Here is a 17780-nt window from a genome sequence, read left to right as displayed (position 1 = left end):
GGTGAGAATTAGCCAGTGTCCAGGGGCTAGAGAAAGACTGTGATTGCCGATGATAAATGTGCCCAGCATGGGGCGTTTCTCTCTCCCTCACCTCCTGCCTGCCTCCTCCTCCCCTCCCAGTCCTGTCCCTCCGTGTGGGTACCGCCTCATGCCAGCCAGCCCTGGAGACACAAGGCCCTGCTTGGCTACAGATGGCTCTCCCTTCCCCTCTGGTGCTGAGTCTGGGGACCCAGGCCTGGTGTTGTCACCCACCTGGGACAAACACCAGTGGGCTGGGCTGTTGAGGCCCTCCCTCCCAAACCCTTGCAGCCTCATGCTGAGGTCTCTGCCCCGGGCAATAGGGCTGACCAGAGGTGGCCCCGCCTGAGATGGATGGGAGTGAGTTTTCAGGCCTGGGGAAGACAGAGCCCAAGCCTTTACCCCGGGCCCTGCTGTGGCCATGCTGCCTCAGCCCTGAACCAGAAACTGGGCACTCATCCAACTTGGCTGTGAATTTGCTGTGTAATGTTGCATTAGTCACTTCCCCTCTCTGAGCTGGTAGAGTAGAGGGCTCCAGACCCTCTGAGCACCTACTTTCTATGCTTCTAGTCGGCTGGGTCTCAGGGTGTCAAAAGGCTGAGGCACCTGCCAATATGGGGTTTCAGGGTTTCCCACACACAGCACAGCCAGAGGTGTCCTGCCTGGTCCCTCCCCTTACAGCGCCAGTGCCACCCAGTCAACAGAGCACATTCATATCTGTTTTCTCAGCTGACTTTCACAACAACACCTCCAAATCCACAGGCCAGCACCTGTTATCCCCTTTTTATAGATGGGGAAGCTAGGGCCCTGAGAACTAAAATGACCCTCCCTAGGTCTCTGTGGCCGAGTGAGGACTTGAACCAGGTCTGCTGTCTCTCTGGCTTCCCCAGCAGCAGGGACAGTCTTCCGTTCACGAAGGTCTGAACACTAGTTCGAGCCTCTCCCTCCTCGAGAAGCTCTGGGAAATAAACTCTCTTTACCTTTGTCCTGAAGCACTTTCTCCACCTCCAAGGCCCCTGGGTCCTGCTTATTCTAGTGGCATAGATTCGGGCATCTCATAAACAAGCCTGTGGCCTCAACTTCCTCCCCATTGGGGCATCCCAACTGCCAGGTGGCAGCCTGTGTCTCCACAGTGGGCACTGCCAGGGCCCAGCCCCTGGGAAGCAGTGTGCAGCCTGGCACGAGTCCTGCTGTCAGGTGGAAACTGCGCTCAGGCTCCCCACTCTGTCCTGCAAGCTCCGCTACCTATTCAGGGGACAGGTACCCTGTCCTGGACACTGTGGGGATCACCCAGAAGGAGCAGCTCCCAGAACTGCTAAGGAGCCTTGGAGCTGCCTGAAGCAGGGTGGGCCCACTAGAGCCCGCCCTTCGCTCCTCCCCTCCCCTCCCCATGTGGAAAAGGGGTTGTGAATAAAACTGAACTTGTCCATGGGAAGCTAGGTGGTGGCGAGAGGATGCAAAAATGTGTCTCCTGAATATTCAAAAGAAAGTAGAGAAGGCCAGGGAGGGCAGGCTTCTGCCTCCAGGGACTGGGAAGCTGTCAGGGGGAGGAGGAAACACACTGCTCTGTGTCACCTGGGAGGTGAAAATCATAGCAGTGGCTGCAACTTCAGACAGCAAACTCCAGCTGAAAGTAAGGAATTTTCTGTTAGGTCTATCCAGAGGCAAACCCAGCTGGGAAAGGCAGACGTGAGCTCCCATCCCCGGAGGCCTGAGTCAAGGTTGGATAAGGAGTTGATGGGGGATACTGCACCAGTTGGCCCTTGAAGTAGCCTCTATCCCTGTGAATCCGTGCTGCCAAGGGACGAGCTGACAGGAGACCCAATCTGGGCAGGCACAGGTGAATTAGAAGCGAGGGTTTGCATGGTGTCCACGGGAGGTCCCACCCAGAGGTGCTGGTGGTCATTTTGATCTGAGGCCTGGGGGGGTGGCCTGGGGAGTGGAGAGAGCCCAGCTCTCTTCTTACCTCCCCCACACTGTGTCTTAGGACCACAGGATGTGCTGGGACTTGGAGCTACAAATAAAAACGGCAAGAAAAATGCCTCCACTTTAAGCGAATTAAAGTGGAGGAAAACATTTACACAATGGGACATTGTCATACAGGAACAGATTCCCCATAAGGAATCTTCACATCTCAAAGTGTTAGAACTAGAGTAGAGCTTAGGAGATTGACTCAAGCAACTTCCCAATTTTACGGACAGGGTCTCCGAGGCCTGAGAGGAAGGCCACGCAGCGCAATGCCAGTCCCCGGGCGGGCTGCAAACCCAGGGCTCCTGACTTCAGTGACAGTTCCTTTCCTGTGTGTTAACCGTCTGGAGTTACGTCCGTGCAGGGATGCGTCCTCTCCCAAACCTTCATCTTGGGTTATGGGCCATTCATGTCTGCGGCTTTAAAGGCAGGTTGCAGTTTTGCAACCATTGGTCCAAATTATTTCTGCTATTTGAAAAAGCCCACTTTATGTGGGACATTTTCCTGCCAGCAGGAAATTCAGATCTGGCCTGGCAAAGGCAAGGTCTCCTCTCAGGAGAGCTCTTCTCAGGTGTTTTGTTCCCGTTGGAGAGAAGGAGCAGTCGAAGCATTGTAGTGAGGCCAGGGAGATGGGCGACCAAGTGCCTGGCTTCCTCCCGCTGACCAGGTGACCTCAGGCAGATCCCTCTATGCTCGGCCTCTTTCATGAGATGGGAAGATAGCCCCCACCTTGAGGGTTGTGAGGAGTAAATTAGCTGAAATATTTCGGGCACCTGGCACAGGGTGGCCATAAATGCCAGTTCCCAGTTCAGAAGTTAGATTCAAGGTATCAGGCTGCCTGAGTTTGCTCTCCAGCTTCGATGCTTACTAACTTACAGTCCTGTGCCAGCTACTTAGACTCTCCGGGTCTCAGTTTTCTCATCTGTAGTCTGAGGATAATAATAGTACCTAATGCATAGGGTTGTGGTTCCAGCTATGTGCCAAGGCACCCCAGGGTGCCACGGCAAATTCACAGGGATGCTGGGAGATATTTTTAATCTTCAAGGAAACACAGTAGTACTGGACAGCTGCCAGCCACTGCGACAGCTACCAGCTCAAGATAGCTTATAACTTCAGCATTACATCACACTCTTTCTTTTAGATGGCATCATATCTTTGCAAATCTGGGACTTGGGCATTCGGGAGTACTCTGAGACAAACAACAAGGGTGGCAGCATCCACTCTGATTCCAAGATTTGAGAACCTATGCGATGTCCACAGGTGTACATCTCCCCATTAGTAAGTCACTGCGGCTGTTTAGAAATGGAATATAAATTTTTTTTCTCTTGCAATTTATGTGTATTATTTTTTCAAATGGCTACTAAAGTGTTAGGATGCATGTGTGCACATGCACACACGCACATACACGCACACACACACAAACACTGTTTGGATCTAACTACTTAATAAACAGAACCTCTAGGAATTTCTTTTGGCCTTGCAGTAAAAATTACCCAGAAAAATTACTGGGTAAAATTTGCCAAGACACTAAGGACCAAAAAGGTTTGGGACCCTCTGTCTAGGGTTGATGTGGGCTCAGTGAGTTTGTATGAAACATTCTGACAGCATCTGGCAAACTAAGCACCCAGGAACCCCGAGACTCCACTTTTCTGCTCTCTCCAAGCTGGCTCCCAGAAGATAGGCTCAGGTGGCCCTCATCCCAGACACCTAGCATCCCTCAGATGCTAGGGCCCGAGCCAGGGCCAAGGAGGAAGGGAAGCGTCCAGCAATTAGGGCAGGGGCCCAACACAGCAGCTACCTGGGCCCTGGAGGCAGCCCCTAGGCCCCCTTTACTTAATTTGCATTCGCTGAGCACCTCCTGTGTGCCAGCCTGCCTGGAGTTTGCCAGTGGCCCCTCTGGGGAGGAATCCCAGGTCGGCCCTTGGTTCTTCTTGTCTCCTGGGAGCATTTGCCTCCAGGACACCCGTGGGATGGGGATGTTGGCAAGGGGGCAGTAGCTATGTGGAGAGCCATTGGCACTGCCATGATGCAGAGGTACTCCTGAGGATGCCCAACCACGTTCCTGCCAAGGCCAGCCATGCATCTTTGTGCCAGGGCCGTGAGGAGGGGTGGGGCAGGGCGGGCGGGGCCTGCTGCACTAATGGATGTCTAATGTTTACTTTCCTCAGTCTCGTCCGTGCCTGCTTTATAAATAAGCCGCATTAGGGTTATAAAACTGTCATAAGCCCAGCCCGCAGTGCCGCAGAGAGCCAGGGAAGCCATCACCTGGGGGCAGGGGCCATGTGGTTAGAAGGTAGCGTGAGCAGACAACTGCACTCAGAGGCTCCCACGCGCCTTCTTTCGTGGTTGCCGCCCCCAAGAGGGAGGTCCAGTCCCCCCATTTCACAGATGAGGTCCATGAGGCCAAGAGGGGCCGGTTCAGACCCTGGGGTGTCTGAGCCTAAAGTCTGAGCCTTGCCTTAAACCCCTCAGTCCTGAGATCGAACAGGATGCTGGTGGGGGGAGGTGGATATGGAGCCTGGCAGGTTCTCTGCTGCCCACGTGCCCTCTTGGCTCCAAGCTGTTCCCCCTAGAGCTGCCCTCCCTGATGGAAAGGCCACAGTCACAGTGACCAGCTCTCAGGCCACTGGGAGACCAGTGTCCAGCTCCCTGGACACTATGTCATCTCACCACCAATTGCCTAAGCTTCCTGGCCCTAGAAGCTACCGTTTACCTACAGAGAAAGTGTCTCCCTGCCTGGCTGAGGGAAGTGAGTATCGGGGAGCCCTGGCCTGGCCTCAGGAATCCCCCTGCCACTCCCAGTTTAGCTGTCCAAAACCCAGCTGGCCTTGGGTCAGTCACTTCCCTCATTTGGATAACCTTCAGTTTCGAAACAGGAAGGATGTTTTTAGCTTCACTGGACCTTTGGTGAGGGAGCCCCACAGTTGTAGAGTCCCAGCCAATGTCAGAGTCTATTAGGATTCTCAGAGGACACCCAGCGTACGGAGCTGCCCCAGTGATAGGCAGCATAGGGCCCTGGGCAAGCATCTCAAGCGCTGAAATCTGTTTCTTGCACTGAAGTCTGTTTCTTGCATTCAAACCTTGGCTCTGTCTCTTGCGAGCTGTGTCCCTTTGGGCAAGTTGCTTAACCTCTCTGGCCTCAGTTTCCCCATCTATAAACTGGGGACTAGTATAACACTCTTTACAAGGTTGTTGCAAGAGTTAGGTACGTTTTCAGTAAAGTATTGAAAACAGCACCTAATGTAGGTTGAGCATTAGCTGCTATTTTAATACAGTAACTTGTACCTACCGTGTGCTCAGTCCCTCCTAGGCACCCATGCATAGTTATCTCGTATTATCCTGCCATTTTCAGAGATGAAATGACTAGGTTGGAGTACATACTGGATGGAGCTGGAGTCACATCTCTTCTTGCTGGGTTTTCCTTCTCTCTCCCAGGGGTTGGTCGGTTTCTCTCTCTCTCTCTCATACACACACACACAGCCCAGAGCCTGGAGCCCATGAAACCCATGCTTCTGCCTACTCTGTCCAACAAGCGCATGATCCCAGGGCACTGGAACGCTGGGACAGTGACGGGGACTTAGCTGGTTGGTGAGGGCGGGGCAGACATGGGCACCCCTGCAGCTTAATGTGTTGTTTCCTCTGGAGCAGTTAGCAGAGGAGGACAAGCCCCCTACCGCGCGTCCCCAGCCACCTGATCATTTGGCGCTTGGCATTGGAAAGTCAATTTTCCTAAGTGGATTGTGAACCAATAGCTTGGCCTGGCTTGGTTCCCCCCATCCTTGCCCTGGGGGTGGCTGGCTGCTCTCCCTTCCTGTTTGTCTCACCTCCTGAGGTGCTGTTCTTTCCAGGGAGGCAGGCAGCCAGGGTTTCTTTTCGGCCCCTTCAGGGAAGAGATTGACAGCCCCACTGTGTTCCCAGCCCTGAAGTTTCCTCATCCTTAGGGCGGAGTGCTTGGATTTGGCTGAGGTGGGACCGGCTACGGGGTGGATCAGAGCCCCAGACCAAAGGAGGGAGTCTCAGGGTGGAGGCTGCTGGGGAGGGAGCCTGCCCCTCCTTGCTGCCACTTGCCTTGGGCTTCCTGGAGGAGGAGGCCCGCCAGGCTGCACCAGGGGGCCCAGGTTTGGTGCAGCCACCCTACCTCGCCCTACCCCATGGCCTTGCGGGTCTTGGATCTTCTCCCCACTTCCATCAGCCTGGCTGGCTGAGGCTGCAAAGGGCAGTTGTGGCTTCGGGGCAGAGCTGGCCTGGTTTGAGCTCCAGCCTCGAACGTACTGTGGTATCACCACTGGAAACTGAAGGGAGGCCGACTAGGGCTAGTACAGGAGACACTGGGGAGGGCCGTAGGGGTGTCCTTGCTTTGATGGGTCACCTCTGCTCCCCAGGTCACCCTGATTTCTCCATCTGTAAGGAAGATCACACATAGCATCATAGAGCTGGGACTGGCTTCACAGCAGAGCCTCCTAACAGCAGAGCAGGATAGGGAAACTGAGGCCCAGGGGAGCCAGACCTTGCCCGGGTCACAGAGGGCATCTCTAGCAGGTCTCCGGCTGCCCTTCTCTCTGCCATGGGCCCCTGGGGGATCAGTGGGTGCCCCTGGCCTCCCCAGCCTGCCGCCTCACAGAGCCCTCCCTCCCTCCCTCCACAGGCACTGATTCCGGCAGCGAGGTGCTCCCTGACTCCTACCCGTCAGCGCCGGCCGAGCAGCTGCCCCACTTCCTCCAGGAGCCGCAAGACGCTTACATCGTGAAGAACAAGCCTGTGGAACTGAGCTGCCGCGCCTTCCCTGCCACGCAGATCTATTTCAAGTGCAACGGCGAGTGGGTCAGCCAGAATGACCATGTCACGCAGGAGGGCCGGGATGAGGCCACCGGTGAGCCACCCTACTTGCCTAGTCACCCCAGGACACCTGAGACTTACCAGGCCCAGAGGTGTCAGGGACACTGGGTCCTGGGCTTCACTTCATCCTAGACTCTGTGGGAGTCTTCTTGAAGCCATGGCACCCCTCTGGGCCTCAGTTTCCCCTCTGTGGTTCACCCTGGATCAGTATTTCCCCAAGGGTTGGCCGCTTGTCCCAGCCTGACTTTGGGTGATCAAATCAGATAGCACCTAATCCCTTGCTGAGCTGAACGCTTGTCCCCTTTTCCAGTTTCTTTCCATCCTGCTCATATGAGGGAGCAAGTCCAGTCGGGGGCCAGGGTTCTTTCACCAGCACCCCAGCGCCTGCTGTGCGCCCTAACAAAGAGGAGCTGCTGTGTCTGGCAGCCCTGGCCTTGGCAGCGCCTAACCAAGCTTCCAGACCATCCTTAGTTTCACGGGTCTTCTCCCTTTCAGGGGAGTGATAGTTTCCATTCATAGTAATAATACTATGTTTCCCTCATAGAAATTAATTGTTCTCATTTAAGGAAGGTTGATAATATTAAGTAAATAATCATAGAGGTGGTGGTGCCAGGATGTAACCCAAACCCCAGGGAGAGAGGAGAGTGTATGGAGTGTAAGACCCTTGCTTCTGACGGGTGGGGAACAGGAGACAGAGCCCAGGCAGGCTCCTCACATCTCCCAGAGCCTGGCCTGCCCCAGTGGTGCCCCCAAGGCTATGTGGGGGTCTGTCTGTCCCCAGGCCTATTTGCAGTATAAGAACCCTTAGGGCTCAGGACAGGGAGGGGGCCACCCACTGCTGGTCACCCGCAGGCCGCAGTGTCGAGCAGCCTTAGCCAGGCCCAGGCTCAAGGCGTCTCCCTGGCCCCGGTGCCTGCCTGGGCTTGTGCTTTGGAGTCTCCTCCTCAATCCTTTCTTCTCCTTTTCTGGCCTCTTCTTTCCTTCCATGCCTGCCTCTCCCTTCTTACCCCCTGTCTCTGTCTTTTCCCCTTATGTTCTCTCCCCATCTCCCTCTCCCTTTCCCTCTCTCCCCACCCCCCTTTTTTATGTTGTTGTTAATCTTCACCCCAGGATATTTTTCCCATTGATTTTTGGAGTGGGAGGGAGGGAGGGGGAGAGGGAGGGCGAGATGTGAGAGAGGCACACGTCGATTGGTTGCCTCCTGCACAGGCCCCGACCTGGGGCCTGGGATTGAACCTGCAACCGAGGTACGTGCCCTTGACTGGGAATCGAACATGCGCTCTAACCACTGAGCAGCGTGGGCCAGGGCCCCCCACCCTCGCTCTTTTTCTTTCTTTCTTCCCTCCTCTCCTTCCGCCTCGCTCTCTGTCCCTTCTGACATTCTCTCTCACTCTCTCTCCTACTTTCTCTCTCCTCCAACTTCTGTTTTTCTGTGAAAAGCTCACACATTTCAGAACCACCCAGGCTTAAAACTATACCCCATAATGTACTTAATACCACTGAACTAAACATGGTTAAAATGGTGTTTTATATCATGTACATTTTGCCAAACTTTTAAAAGAACATTTAAAAATAGACTTGGAATTGCATTCTCACCCAAAATCTAAAAATAAAAAAAAGGAATTTTTAAAAGAAAAAATATACCCCAGCTGGCCCCACTGTCTGGCTGAGGGATACTGGGGAAGTCACTCGACCTCTCTGAGCTCATGCCTCTCTCTGTAAACTGGGAGGTTGTTGGAAGGTCCTGGTGAGGATGGAACTAGGTGGTTCCTGCACAGCGCTAAGCTCAGTGCCAGGACCCAGCGGGCACTCCATAAATATCTATTTCCTCCGCCCTCTTTCTGGGTTTTTCTTGTCTTTCTTTAAAAACTTGGCCTTCCTTCTCTATCCTGAGCCCCTCTGGCCTGTATCAGAGGTCAGCCGTGGGGTTGTGGCAGAGCAAGGGGACAGTGTACCCTACTGGGGACCCTCACAGCCCCTGCGATTATGAGCAATAGTAACATTGTGGCTCTTACACCCCTGCTACCAGGCACGCAAGCCCCACCAGCCCGAGGAATTGGGGCACTGTTGTCTTATTAGCTACAAAGAATGGACAGTGGTCCCTTGGGCAGCAGTGTGGCTGGTACGGATTGAGCCTCCTGCTTCCCACCCCTGGCCTTCCCTGGCGCTCTCTGAGGCCTGAAAACACAGAGGATGACAGCGTTGGGCCAGGACAGGCAGGACTGGTGGCAACTCATGCCAGGTTGGGGCAGCAGCCCAGTGCTGTGTCCTGGCCAGGCTCCTCCTGCCTCACCGCCATCACGCTGGGAAGGACACCCGGTGCTGGGGCCCACGTCTAGGAGACCAAAAGCCTGACCATCCTCTCTGCCTGCTGGGACCATTACCAAGGTGTCAGGCTGCCCAGGATAATGGTTTCCCTCTGTCTAACTTTGGGTGTTGCTGAAACCTTCTGGATGGCTGGTCCCCTTGAGAGGAAGCACTTTCAGGCTCACCACCTGGAAAGTGAGGGTCAGGGACCCTGCTCTCCCGCCTCCAGCCAGCACGCCAGGCAGCCACTGTGAGCAGGCAGAACCCACCCATCCACCCCCAAAGTAGCCTCTCTCCTCCTGGTACTCCCCGACAGCACACCCTAGCCCTCTCCCATTTAGGACCCTGGCCGTCAGGAGGGGCTCCCCAGGGTAAGCCCCTCCACCCATGATGCAGGAGTGTTAAGGCAATGACTGTATTGGGAGAGGTCCAGAGAGACATCATGTATTAGGGGACAGAGGTCCAACCTGGCAGGACACCAAGATTGCTGATCTCAGCTTTGTTGGCAACTTGCTGTGGGACTTTGGGCCTGCCACCTGCCCTCTCTGAGTCCTAGTTTCTCCAAATGTAAAAGGAAGGGTCTGGACAAGATCCAGATGACCCAGCAGAGTGGATTTGTGCCCAGCTTGAGCTGTGTGCTGTGGCCAAGTAAGTGCCGTGACTCATTTAGAGTTTACCCTGAGTGTTTTACTGGGATGAGGGACCTGAGGCTCAGAGAGGCTAAGTAACTTAGTGGAGATCACACTGCTGGAGAGTGAGGGTGAGGCCAGGATTCAAACCTGTTCATCTGTCTAACTTTACACTTAATCACCATGCCAAGTACATGTATACAATCAACAGTCCTGCCCTCAAGGGGCTTAACAGAACCCATGTACAGCCAGAAAGGGGTGAGCTGGGACACATCATGGCAAGGAGGAGCAGCTTTAGGAATTCTGAGACAGATGAGTCCAGGAGGGCTTCCTGGAGGAGGGGGTCTTCACAGTTCTCCCACAGGCTTTGGGGAGGAGCTTCAGATGAGTACCCTAATCCAGGAAGGCTCACTTTTTTCCTGAGCATAGAAGGCTTTGTCAAGAGAGAGTTGGCAGCCGGGCCGGGCGTGGCTCAGCAGTTGAGCGTCGACCTAGGATCCAGGCGATCAGGGTTCGATTCCCGGTCAGGGCACATGCCTGGTTGCGGGCTTGATCAATGACTCTCTCATCATTGATGTTTCTATCTCTCTCTCCCTCTCCTTTCCTCTCTCTGAAATCAATAAAGATATATTTAAAAAAAAAAAAAAAAAGAGTTGGCAGAAGAGTGAGTAGTGAGTGATTCCCTGTCTATGGGCTAGTGGATACGGTAATCCAGGGAGGCCTCTAGGTCCTGGCAGGGGGCTCCCAGGAAGAGGGTCCTCCCTTCAGCTCCAGCCTCACAGGCTCCTGAGCCATGAGCAGGGAGAGGTCACGTGCTCTCTTCAGGTGTGTGGTGAGCCTCTCTTCTAGGCGACAGCAGTAAACAGGCAAAGCCCCTCCTCATCCTCTTGCAGGAGATAGACGGTTAACACACGAACAGAACACATCAATAAGTAATGCAGTTCCAGAGAGTGGTCGGTGCTGGGAGGAAATCAGGCTGGGCAGGAATGATAACTGCACAGAGCAGTGTCTGGTGTGAGGGGAGAGGGGGTCACTGAGCAGTACTTTGAGAGCAGGTGGATGTGGACAGGATCAGGGGGCCTTCCCTCCAGAAGTGAGGCCCAGCCCAAAGCTGACTGGGAGTTAACTGAACACAGAGGGGACAGGAAAGAGTTCCAGGCAGGGTACTGGATGTGCAAAGACCCTGTGGCTATAGGGGCCAGGGTAACATGAGGGACTGGAGGACACCCAGTGAGGCTATAGTGAGTAGACTGTGCAGGGCCTGGGTGCCAGGCGGAGGATCTGGGTTTTCAAGCTGAGAGGACTGGAGACACAGCTAGGGAATGACATGCCGTTTGGGCATTTTGAAGAGCACACACTGGCTGCAGAGGAGAAAGTGGATTGGATGGGAAAAGATGGCTTGTTTTAGTCATTGCAATTTCCGGGTGAGCTGCATTGGTGATTAGGGTCAGGGTGGAGGCAGAAGAGACGAGAAACTAGATGGAAATGAGAGCTACTTGGCTGAAGAGCCAAAAAGACTCGGGTTAGAAAGGAGAGAGATGTCGTGATGCTGTGTCCTATGTCTTGTGTCCTCAGACCTGCCCCCTGACAGTGTCCCTCTCCTCTTCCCAGGCCTGCGGGGGCGAGAGGTGCAGATCGAGGTGTCTCGACAGCAGGTGGAGGAACTGTTTGGGCTGGAGGATTACTGGTGCCAATGCGTGGCCTGGAGTTCTGCAGGCACCACCAAGAGTCGCCGGGCCTATGTCCGCATCGCATGTACGCCGCTCTGACACCACCCACTCCATTCCCTGGGTCTTTTCCCCTTCCCTGTGGATCCTGGAGAGGGAATTCCACATCTATGGGGGTACTTGGCTGAAGACACCCACCGCAGAGACATTAGGGCCCATGGATACCAGCTCAGAGAGGACTTAGAGACCCAGAACCTGGACCACCCTTGACCCAAAGTTTTCACCTATGTCTCTCTAAGGAAGCCGCCAGCCTCCTCACCACCCCAGACTACCATGTGCTTAGAATCCCATAGTCAGGGAGGGAACCCTGTTCCCACAACTCCACCCGGTAAGACTCCACTTTGGAGACTAGGATATTCCCCAAGTAAAAGCCACGTGTCTCCATGAATATTCCCTTGGTGTGCACTGCCACCTTGTGGCTAGAATGGGGCACTTTCTTCTCCCGCTCTGCCAGACTGTCCTCCTCTCTGACCGTGCCTTGCTCTCTCCCTCTTCCCAGACCTGCGCAAGAACTTCGACCAGGAACCTCTGGGCAAGGAAGTACCCCTGGACCACGAGGTTCTGCTGCAATGCCGCCCACCAGAGGGGGTGCCTGTGGCTGAGGTGAGTGGGGACATGGGGAATGCTGGACATGGCAGAGGCCAACCAGCATGGTATTTACCACCAGCCGTGATGCCTCAGGCTCCCAGAGTCCTCCCCATTTCACAGAGGAAGGAACTGCAGCCTCCACAGGACTCAGCACACACCAGACCCCAGCTGGGCTCTCTGCAGGCTCAACCCCATGGGATGAGGGAGAGTTGGGGCAAGAACCCCCAAGGCTCCTAGAGTAGGCCGCAGGCTGTCTCCTTCAAGGGAAGTAGCTGTATACACCATCTTCCCCTGCCCCACCCAGGACCCAAGGCTAAGCTTTACGGACACCAAAGGGTTTTAATGCATGTTCTGAGTGTGTACTTGTCCCACAAGCTGGCCACCCCTCCCCCTTACCATATAGCCTCTCATCCCCCTGCCCACCTAGCCCCTCTCGCCACCCCTGCTGTGTTCCAGACAGGCTGCCTCTCCCACTCCCTGCACTGGTGGTCCAGGAGTTAGAGCAGGGCATGGGGAACAGCTCAGCTTTGCTGCCAGGGATACCAGCAGAACAGGGATTGAGGGACATGGGGCCCTTTGTTTCCATCTTGGGATCAGCCCAGCTGACCCCAGAACTTTGCTCTAACCACTTAGCTGCCTCCAGCCCGTGCCCTCATCTACAAAATGTGTTCAGACAGACACCTGTATGATAGCTGTCTCATTGGGCTCCCATGTGGGCTGGGCACTTGGCATGTTGGTCTTCATAGAAGCCCTGCAAGGTGGATGCCATCATCCCTGGGTTATGGCTGGGAAAATACCACTGAGAGGGATGAAGTGGTCACCCAGGGTAACCTGGCTAGTGAGTGTGAGAGCTGGGATTTGAACCCAGGGACCATATTCTCAATCATCTGCCAGGCCTCTCACCCTGGCTGAGGGAGTCAGGATGAACAGTTGTGATGAAGGCAGATGCTACTTTATATTTCCTATGAGCCAGGCACTGCTCCTCACTCACCATATATTAACTCATTCAATCCCACAGCCCTACAGGACAGATGCTATTAAGTTGCATCTTATATTGGATGAAATTGAGGCTGATTGGAAGTCCCTTCTTAAGGCCGACAGCTGGTGGGTGGTCGTCTTAACCATTGCATTCTGTCATGTTCAGCACCGTGTCTGGCTCGTGGAGGCCCCGCCTCACTGTGTCACCACCATGGGAGCACATGGATATAAAACTGCTGTCCTGTTTATGTTCTGACCTCCCTAACACTCCAGAGAGGGCCCACTTCCCAGGGTGCAGGGGAGCAGGCCCCGGGTCCTCACGCCCCTCAACCCTGTCCCTGCAGGTGGAGTGGCTCAAGAATGAGGACATCATCGACCCCACCCAGGACACCAACTTCCTGCTCACCATTGACCACAACCTCATCATCCGCCAGGCGCGCCTGTCGGATACCGCCAACTACACCTGCGTGGCCAAGAACATCGTGGCCAAGCGCCGCAGCACCACCGCCACGATCATCGTCTATGGTGTGGGCCAGAGTGGGGGTCGGGCATGGCCAAGGGAGCGGGGAGGGCCCAGGGTTAGATGGCCCCTGACCCGCCCTACACAGGACACCACCAGGACCCTGGGGAGCAGGTGGGAAGGATGAATGTCAAAGAGGAGAGGTGCCTCCACCAAGGTTACATAGCAAAGCTAGTGGTCAAGTGAAGCACCCCTGGGTCCCCTTCTTAGGCCGTTTCCTGTCCCTGAAGAAGACCCAGTTCTCTTGGAGTCAGAGCTGGAGCAGGGCCCAGTCGGTATCCCCACCCCCAAGCCCATTGTCCTCACAGTTAGGGTCTGCTGGCCGGGCCTGTAGGCTGTTCCTTGCTGTCCCCTTGGGTGGGAGGGGTGGAGCCACAGCTGAGATTCTTGGAGTGTTGTAGAAAGAACCACCATACTAGGTCCCCCATTACTCAAGGGGGATCCTGGGAGTCAGCCCTCTCTGGATTTTCGTCTGACGTTGCATGGGGAATAGACAGTGACCTCGAGGGTTCCCTGTGGTGCTGATGGCTGCAGCCAGGTCTGCCTGCTGGTATCTGAGCCCCTAACCCTGCAGTTAGGGGGCGTCCAACTAGGAAGGGCCAGCCTCAGCAGAAGATTCGTCAGGGGTGGAGGGATGGGGTTTGGGGGTCCATGGGGTTGCAGAGCCAGGCCAATGGGATGACACCCGCTGCCCCTGCAGTGAATGGCGGATGGTCCAGCTGGGCAGAGTGGTCACCCTGTTCCAACCGCTGCGGCCGCGGCTGGCAGAAGCGCACACGGACCTGCACCAACCCTACCCCACTCAACGGAGGCGCCTTCTGCGAGGGCCAGGCCTTCCAGAAGACTTCCTGCACCACTGTGTGCCCAGGTAAGGCCTCTGGCCAGGTGATACCCTGCCTACATCAGGCGCTCACCCAGCCCCCAGCCGTCTTCTGTGCTGTGGGGTTTGCCAGTCAGGACAGCCATTCTCTCCCCATGTGGGGAACAGCAGGTGCTTGTCCCAGAGCCTACAGCTGGCTGAAAGGCTGGACTAGATGTTATGACCTCTGACCTTTTGTTCTTCCCTGGGCTGCTGGAGAGACGAGGCAGAGGCTCTGAGCTGCAGTCTGAGGGGTGGGCTCTCTCCCCTCTAAGCCGAGGGTGCCAGCCCCCTGGCCAGGGTCCCAGAGATGCCCCGAGTTAGGGAGGCTGTGCTCTTGCACCTGTCAGGCACAGCATGGTTGCCAACCGTAATCCTCTTCTTTTGTCTTTGACTGCTTCTCCATCTGTATGTCTGTCCTTGTTTGTCTGGCTGTGTGCTCTCTGGTTACATGTTTGTGTGAGTGGTGTGATGTTTCTTGGATTTGTATCCTTGTGTATGTACTTGTGCATTGGGCTGCATCTGCGTGAGTGACATTATGCGTCTACTTGTGTTCTCTTTGTCCACCTGGTGTATCTGACTGTGCATTGGTGAGGGGCTGTGTGGATGTGGCCTGGATTTCTCTGGATGGCCTGCGTGGTGCATGGTTGTGTTCTGTGCGCATAACTGTGTGCGTGTGTCTGTATGTGCATGTGTTCCCATGTGCCATGTGCTGTGCTCCCACAGTGGATGGGGCATGGACAGAGTGGAGCAAGTGGTCGGCCTGTAGCACCGAGTGTGCCCACTGGCGCAGCCGAGAGTGCATGGCGCCCCCGCCCCAGAACGGAGGCCGAGACTGCAGCGGGACCCTGCTCGACTCTAAGAATTGCACCGATGGGCTGTGCATGCAAAGTGAGTCTTTGGGAAATCAGATAAGGGACACCCCCAGCCGTACCCCCAGGCCTCAGTGCCCAGCCCCCAGCAGAGCAGCCCCTCGGGGCCTCTGCCCACCCACCACATCCATCATCTCATTTGTGCCATTTTCCGTCGCCTTCTCTACCGCCTTTCCCTGCCACCTATGTCATTGTCTTTCCCTTTATTTCCCTCGACAGATAAGAAAACTCTAAGTGACCCCAAAAGCCACCGTAAGTCCCATCTCATGGCTGTCTTTTTTCCTCTGGGGTTCTCCTTGGCTGGCTTTTCCAGGGTGTGGGGGGCAGGGCAGGGTGAGTTGAAGGTGCCTCCCCAACGACCCTCCTCAGGATTCCCGGGCCCCAATGCTGCGAGTGTCACTGCCTCCATTACATGCAGACAGGCAGACCTCGGCCGACAGAAAGACCTAGGGCATCATCCTGACCCTCCCATTATAGGAGCAGGAGCTGAGTCTCAAAGAGAAGGGACTTATCCAGGGATCCAGCCGAGTTTGAACTGAAATGTTTTCCTGGCCAAATCTGCTGCTCTTAGCTCCATCCCCTTGGCCTTCCTGTCTGGAACAGGGCCAGTGGGCAGGCCCACACCTGTCCACCGTGGTGCCCCACACTGTACCCCCGAGGGGCTTGGCCTCTAGTTCTAGAGGCTGCACTGCACTAACACTGGAGCAGTAAAGCTGCCTGGGGAGATTGGCCTGTGGTAATTAAACAATTTCCAAATCATTCTGGAATCATATCAGCAGTGAGCCCTTCACCCAGCTCACTGGGGGCTGAGCTGTTCACTGATTAGAGTGTAAATCTCCAGGCTAGTGGCCCCCAGTGGTGAGCAGGACACTGGGAGGCAGAGCCCAGCCCAGGGAGTAGAAGCCCCCAGAGAGGTCCAGCCCTGAGGGCTACTGAGGCCAGTGGGGGAGCTAGAAGGGGTGGAAGTGGGCTGACATCATACTCTACTTGGTTGAAGGCTCAGGCCTACCCCAGGGGACTGGGGCTTTGAAGGGATCCAGGCAGTGAAGGTGGGCTTACCTCCCTGAAGGCCCAGGGAGGGGAGAGAGTGGACAGGTGCTGGCTGGAGCTCCCACAACAGCTATCTTTGTTCTGCCTGTGCTGTCCAGTGTGGTAACCACTAGCCATGTGTGGCTATTTAAAGTTATATTTGCCTTAATTAAGTTAAATACATTTTAAAATTCAGTTCCTAAGTCTCACTGGCCACATTTCAGTGGTTCAGTGGCCATGTGTGGCTGGTGGCTGTCTTGTGGAACCGTGGAGACATAGAATGTCTTCATTCATCACTGTAGAAAGCTGTTGGGCAGCCTCCTTTAGACCCTGAGTCTTGATCTTGGGTGGAGTTATTTCCAGCTGGCAGCAGCCTGCCCTGCCCCCCATCAGAGCTGGGTATCCTCCAGCCCAGTGGCCTGCCTGGGAGAGGGGAGTGTAGCCAAGGGAGCCCCTTCCTTCCCCTCCACCTGCTCACCTCCTCTCCACCCTGTTGCCCTGCATCTCATTCCCCTCCTGCTGCCCCGCATCCTGCCCCTCCCCCACCTCCCACCCTTCAGCACAGGTGGGAGGCGGGTGGGTCAGAGCTGCCGCTTGCAAACATTGCTGGGAACCTGGCCCTCTAGTCCCCTGGAGATTGCCATGGGCTGCAAGTGAGGCTCTGGTTTTTATCCCAGCTCTGACAAGACAAACTGTGGCCCCCATGACTGACCACAGACCCTGTCTCCTCCTCAGCAGTGAGCAGTGAGTCCTTTGGCCTCTCCTTGCCACAACGAGAGGGAGCAGGGCAGAGGTTCTGGGACCATTTTACTTATAGAGACTGGTGCTCATAGGGGTCTTACTGAGGTCTCACCTGAGGTCACCAGCCTGTTGTGGCAGGGATCAGACTAGGGCACCAGCCCTGCCCCTCCCTAGGGACCTTGGGCCTCTGCCCCGCCCCTCACGCAGCCCTCCTGTCCCTGCAGTCCTGGAGTCCTCGGGGGATGTGGCGCTGTATGCCGGCATCGTGGTGTCCATCCTCGTGGTGGTGGCTGTGCTCATGGTGGTGGGGGTGGTGGTCTACCGCCGCAACTGCCGCGACTTGGACACTAACATCACCGACTCATCCGCCGCCCTTACCGGAGGCTTCCACCCAGTCAACTTCAAGACTGCAAGGCCCAGTAAGAAGCTGGGAACACTTGGTTGGCAGGTGGGGACAGGGCACCCAGTGGGCCATGGCAGACAGACCAGACAGACCAGAGTGGGGTTCTCCCCTCCCTCCTGGGTCCTGGGTCTTTTTCAGAGTTTGTTCTGGAAATGACTATGTGGATTGGTTTGGATTAGAGAGATGCAGAAAGGAGAGGGGTAACCCAGGCTGGTGAGTCCTTGAAGCCTTTCCCAGCTGGACATTTGGGTGGGGTTTTGCAACAGGAGGGACCCTGGCAGGAGCAGAATGTGGGACTGGGCCCA

General features: G+C 55.5%; 1 protein-coding gene across 2 annotated transcripts in view; it reads left to right on the top strand.

Annotated features, from left to right (window-relative positions):
• Nucleotides 1-17780, top strand: part of UNC5B (unc-5 netrin receptor B) — an 80142-nt gene that overhangs the window by 55145 nt on the left and 7217 nt on the right. The window contains exons 2-9 of one of the 2 annotated variants that reach the window (XM_081158632.1): nucleotides 6632-6856; nucleotides 11370-11513; nucleotides 11985-12088; nucleotides 13396-13576; nucleotides 14272-14439; nucleotides 15157-15321; nucleotides 15522-15554; nucleotides 17297-17491. In XM_081158632.1, the coding sequence (XP_081014758.1) occupies nucleotides 6632-6856; nucleotides 11370-11513; nucleotides 11985-12088; nucleotides 13396-13576; nucleotides 14272-14439; nucleotides 15157-15321; nucleotides 15522-15554; nucleotides 17297-17491 (1215 nt within the window). The remainder of the gene's footprint in view (nucleotides 1-6631; nucleotides 6857-11369; nucleotides 11514-11984; nucleotides 12089-13395; nucleotides 13577-14271; nucleotides 14440-15156; nucleotides 15322-15521; nucleotides 15555-17296; nucleotides 17492-17780) is intronic. The other variant, XM_081158633.1, reaches the window with a different exon arrangement.

This window comes from Miniopterus schreibersii (genome assembly GCF_964146895.1).
Source record: "Miniopterus schreibersii genome assembly, chromosome: 14".
Taxonomy (NCBI): Eukaryota; Metazoa; Chordata; class Mammalia; order Chiroptera; family Miniopteridae; genus Miniopterus; species Miniopterus schreibersii.
The sequence above is the reverse complement of the archived record's forward strand: the minus strand, read 5'-3'. Positions and strand labels throughout refer to the sequence as shown.